Raw genomic sequence first — 4,989 nt, 5'->3', positions numbered from 1 at the left:
AGGCGACTTCTAAGCCTGTGGTACACAGACGAGAACATCTTTCGCTCTTAGAAGCCCCTGAGTGGATACTGCACAACATTGACCTCGGGGCACCAGCATCTAGGGGGAAAGATATCGAGCGGATCGGTAGCTCTGGTCTACGAACCAGAAAGGCCTCGTTTTTTTACTATGACTTGTTACCACCAGCAAGGCATAAATTAGGCTAGTTTGGAGGCACTTGTATACCGAAACTACAACGCAAAACACAAAATACTCTGCCAAATAGGCGCGAATTTGAAAATTTAACATAAAACTTTTGTGTGTGTGTGTGTGTAAAAAAGACGCATCAAAGTAACGTCACCGCTATGTCTATATGTTTGTCCTGTCTGTGTGTGTCGCGTTGTTGTTGTTGTTTCTGTATACCGTACCGTCTCTCGTCGTCCCGTCGCAGAAGACGCCGTGCTGTATTCGCAAGTGAAGGAGACCCGCAACGGCAGTTACCTGTCGCAGTTCGAGTGGCAGGTGCAGGACATGTACGCCCTGCTGCAGCGCTCATCCATGATGCACGGTCTGTTCCTGGCCGGTCCCGAGTTCTACACAGCCACGCCGGGCTACAGGGTCCGGCTGGGCCTGTCCTTCGGCCGCGTCAACCCGGCCAACGGAATGCCCTACCTTGGCGTCTGGTTCACCATCCTCAGGGGAAGGTACACGCTGCGCGCGAAAGTCAGAACCCAGTTCAGGTGCAACCGAAATCTTTTAGGAACTCTCCTTAAATCCATATTCATTGACACTTTTCTACGTGTCTGCTCCATATCTTCTAAAGCGGGATGTATCATGTATGACGATCGTGTCGAAGCCTAGCTGAACTTGTAAAGTTCCATCGTGATGTAATAAAAAATCTAGATTATAAAAAAGTTTTTTCAATAGTACTACACTCCTTCCGCTTTTTACAAAATGTACCAATGTTTCAGCGCGAGATAAAAACCTTTTTGGTAGCTTGTACTTGTCATTTAAGCAAGCGAGGAAAACGCACGCACCCTGCCATGAGCGCTTTAGGGGCTTTCGCTTTGCCCCTAAAACTGATTTGGGTAGTGAGTAACTTGACACTAACCCTGGTCACTGCCTTCCACCAGGTACGACGACGCTCTGGAATGGCCCTTTCAGTACAAGTTCAACATCAGCGTGATTGACCCGTCAGGCTCAGAAGAACACGCTCACGTGTCCATGAACCCCATGACGGCCATCTGCAGGCTCCGGAAGCAGTTCCAGCGCCCCGCCGTCCGCAAAAACGGCGACGGCGAGGGCTGCGGAAAGTCATTCCTGGTGCCGCACAGCAAGGTCCTGGGCTATATCGCCAACGACAGCCTGCTCATACGGCTGAGCATCTTCCTCGAGGACAAGGGCGCCATCCCCAAGAGGGCCAAGGCGTACATGAGGGGCCACCAGTTGGTCTCTGAGTTCCAGTGGGCCATCGACGACGTCGACTCCAAGATCAAGCAGGCCCGAAAGGGCGAGCTGCACTCCCTCACTAGCGACCTTTTCTATATCAACAGCGAAAGCTACCTGATGATTCTGCAGCTCATGTTCCATCCGGAGGACGAGCACCTAGGGCTCTTTGCGGTCGTCGTTCCGGGCGAGTTCGACGACAGCCTGGAGTGGCCTCTTTCCTACAGCTTCGAGCTATCTATAGTAGACCAGTCGCCCGGGTTCTTGACGGCCGATCGTAAGGGTGTCATAGATCCAACGTCGGGAGTTTGTTCGCTGAATGCCTTCACAAAGCCCCAGTACCAGCCCAACACGCCGTGCGGTTTTCGGAAGCTTGTCTCCTTCAGCGCGCTTGAACGCAACAACTTCAAGAAGGACGGAAAAATACTGCTTCGCTTCACGGCGATACTCGACCAGATGCCCAACTTCGCTTCGGTATCGGTGAAAGACAGACACCTGGTAGCTGAGTACACGTGGAAGGTGCCTAACATTGAAAGAAAGATTGCTCTCGCAAGCTCCGGCAGAGCCAGCAACCTATTAAGTGAACGCTTCTATACGAGACACCAGGGATACCTGATGCAAATGCAACTCAAGTTTCAGAATCACACTAACGGAAGTATTGGAGTATTCCTAACGCTTCTGGAAGGCGGCTATGACTCCCTTGCGAGATGGCCGTTCGTCAAAAGATTTGACCTCATCATCATTGATCAGCAGCACGGGAAGACCGGCAACGATGTTGTAGTTGCCGTCGACCCGAACAATCCGTACATCCGGAACGAAGCATGCGTCGGCTCCTTCTGGCGGCCCTTCGGTCGTAACGACGCCTGTGGCTCCTCAAGCACGATATCCTACGAAGAGGTCTACAATCGAAAGTACATCAGGTACGGCAGCTTACTGGTGAAAGTGGTGGTTTACATGGAAGAAATCGAACCACCCAACCAGGCCAAGCTTGTATTCCGAGACGACAGCGTTGTCGCCGAATACGATTGGCTAGTGAGCGACATCAAGGAGAAGGTGGCGCAGGCAAGGTCGGGCAGCCTCCAGTTTGTGGATAGCGAAAAATTCTACCTGACCAACGGCGGCTATCGTGTGATGCTCCGCCTCTATCCCGAAAAAACCCGAGGATTCATAGGGCTCTATGTCGTGTTCACGCGTGGAGCCTACGACAGCGTCCTCGACTGGCCGTTCACTCAGAAATACGAACTCGTCCTGGTCGATCAAAAAGACGCAACGGCGGACATCACGCACACCACGTTCGCGGCCTCCGGATGCCCCGACATTGCGCTCCAGAAGCCCATGCAGGAGTTTGCTGAGTGGAGCTGCGGAGAGAGCCAGATGGTAAGTCACGACGTCCTCGATGGTGACGAGTACGTGCTCAAGGGGGCCATCCGAGTTCGTTTTCGGGTCTTCCTTAAGGAGTACGCCAGCCACGTTGCTTCCATCGCCCTGCGTAACAATGCGCTCGTCTCCGAGTACCTTTGGGAGCTCAAGGACGTCCTCGCCAAGGTGAACTTACTCATGAACGGTGGGTTCTCCAAGGTTGAAAGCCCCCTCTTCTACACAGGGAACCAGGGCTACGCCATGAGAATCAGCGTCGTCCTGAACCGCGTCACGACGCCACTGCAGACGCTCGCCAGCAACGATGATCAGAGCGTGCTAGGTATCTACTTCACCCTATGGAAGGGTAAGCACGATAGCGTCCTGGCGTGGCCCTTTCCACATGCCATATCCCTGGCGCTAGTGGACCCTTCCAACTCAGGTCGAGACCTTGCCAAGACGGTGGATCCAACTAACGCGCGCTGTCCTCCAGAGGCATTCCACCGACCAAAAGGAACCAGAAATGAGCAAGCTTGCGGCTACTCTGCCTTCCTCGCGGTGGATAGGTTAAAGGACTACATGAGGGACGGGTCGGTCATTATCAGAGCCACCGTAGACATGAGGAGCTAGCGATGGAACTAATTTGCTGAGCAATTCTCCGAGATTTGGCCTGCTTGGAAAGCTCTCGTGTGATATAGACATTCGTCATTTTGCTAGCCGCAAGGACGCGTAATGGATGGTATTCACTGGACGTGATTGTATGGAAATTGCACGTTCAAGAAACGTTGCGCATGCACTCGACCAGCTACAAGCGGAGTCAGCTTTGACCCTCGGTGAATTTCATCCACACGATGGTCAGGTACCAAGAAACGTTTACGGCCTGGACGGTATTTATGGGACCCGAAATTTTCTCAGGCTTCGGTTTCTGAAGACACAGCCCGTCTGCGTCCTGAGCGAGTGAGCTACGGTTTCTTAAATGTGAACATCAACTGAAGAAACACAAATGAGCGTTGGACTACGTCTTATGGACGACCTCACGGAGCTCCGAATCATTTCTGGTGGTGTCCGTGTATTTCAGAATGTGCATACATGTCGATGACGTGTATACATGTAACTCTAGGCATTATTGGTGCAGACGCCAGTGCTGAAGGACAAGCACGCGTTATAGAATGCAAGGTGCGCTTTGACTTTCCCACCCAGGGAAAGAGTCGCCTGGTCATGCGTTGGGAATCGCGGTGGACCACGTATACTATCCTTGTGTACAGCGCGGGGCTATTCTCTGTTTCCAGTGCCAAAACTGAAATCATATTTCCAATATCTGTTTTTATGACGAAATATAGTATTTTGGAATGCATCATAGGCATTCGCGTTTAACGTTTCAAAAAATCTAATCTGTTTGGTTTACTTGTATTTCTAGCTGTACAAAAACCCCAACATACAGTTTTGTACTTCGTTCTCAAAGCAGGGAATACGCCACAAAATATTATGTTGTAGTTGTTGTTTTCAAACAGAATATTTCGAAAGTTTCAGATGTACAACCCTCGTTTTGTTCAGAGAACCATATTCTTGGGGATCCCTGAAAAGCCGCGTCTTTAAATGAAACGACGGAGATGCCTGAGAAATTCAGGAGGTAGGTATCTTTACAAGTTCTTACCAACTTCGACTGCCATTCATGTTAAAAAAAAAAAAGTGTGAGTTATCGTTTTTGTAAACCAATTACGACGAACAATAGAAAGATCGCAATCAATGACGAAGCTCAGAAAGCGCTTACACAAAAAGCGCCATATGCGCAGGGACAATACTAGGCGAAACGTCATGCCGATTGCTTCTGCGCGTATTCTCTGGATGTTGTTTAATCATGTACTTGGCTTTTTTCAATCGCTGAGATCCTTCTATTATTCGCCGTGATTGGCTAAGTACGCGTCCTGCAGGAAAATGAAGTTTTGGGGATGTGTATATACTTTGTCTCATCCTACAATGGACTAAAGGCCAAAGCCACGGGCCGCCAGGTCCAATCACGTTCTACGCTAAACTATGACATGCCTACCTTTGATTGGGGGTGGACGAATAACGCTCCGAACCCAAAAACGCTGCATCATTTCTATATCTTCGACGCTGCAAACAGCCTGTACGTCGCGGCTTTTTTGCAATGTAAAATTGTTGAGTCACTCACTGCTATTCGATTCGAACCACTCTCCGCCCATCCCC

General features: G+C 50.4%; 1 protein-coding gene across 1 annotated transcript; it reads left to right on the top strand.

Annotated features, from left to right (window-relative positions):
- Positions 1-510: 510 nt before the first annotated feature.
- On the top strand, positions 511-3,411 carry LOC8033322. Its single transcript, XM_040207892.3, has 2 exons — positions 511-683; positions 1,113-3,411. The coding sequence occupies exons 1-2, from the start codon at positions 511-513 to the stop codon at positions 3,409-3,411; spliced, it is 2,472 nt and encodes an 823-aa protein (XP_040063826.3).
- The last annotated feature ends 1,578 nt before the right edge of the window (positions 3,412-4,989 follow it).

The sequence above is a fragment of the Ixodes scapularis genome, unplaced genomic scaffold (assembly GCF_016920785.2).
Source record: "Ixodes scapularis isolate PalLabHiFi unplaced genomic scaffold, ASM1692078v2 PGA_scaffold0__279_contigs__length_252992795, whole genome shotgun sequence".
Classification (NCBI taxonomy): domain Eukaryota; kingdom Metazoa; phylum Arthropoda; class Arachnida; order Ixodida; family Ixodidae; genus Ixodes; species Ixodes scapularis.
Note: the sequence above shows the minus strand (reverse complement) of the source record. Positions and strands in the feature narration are given on the sequence as shown.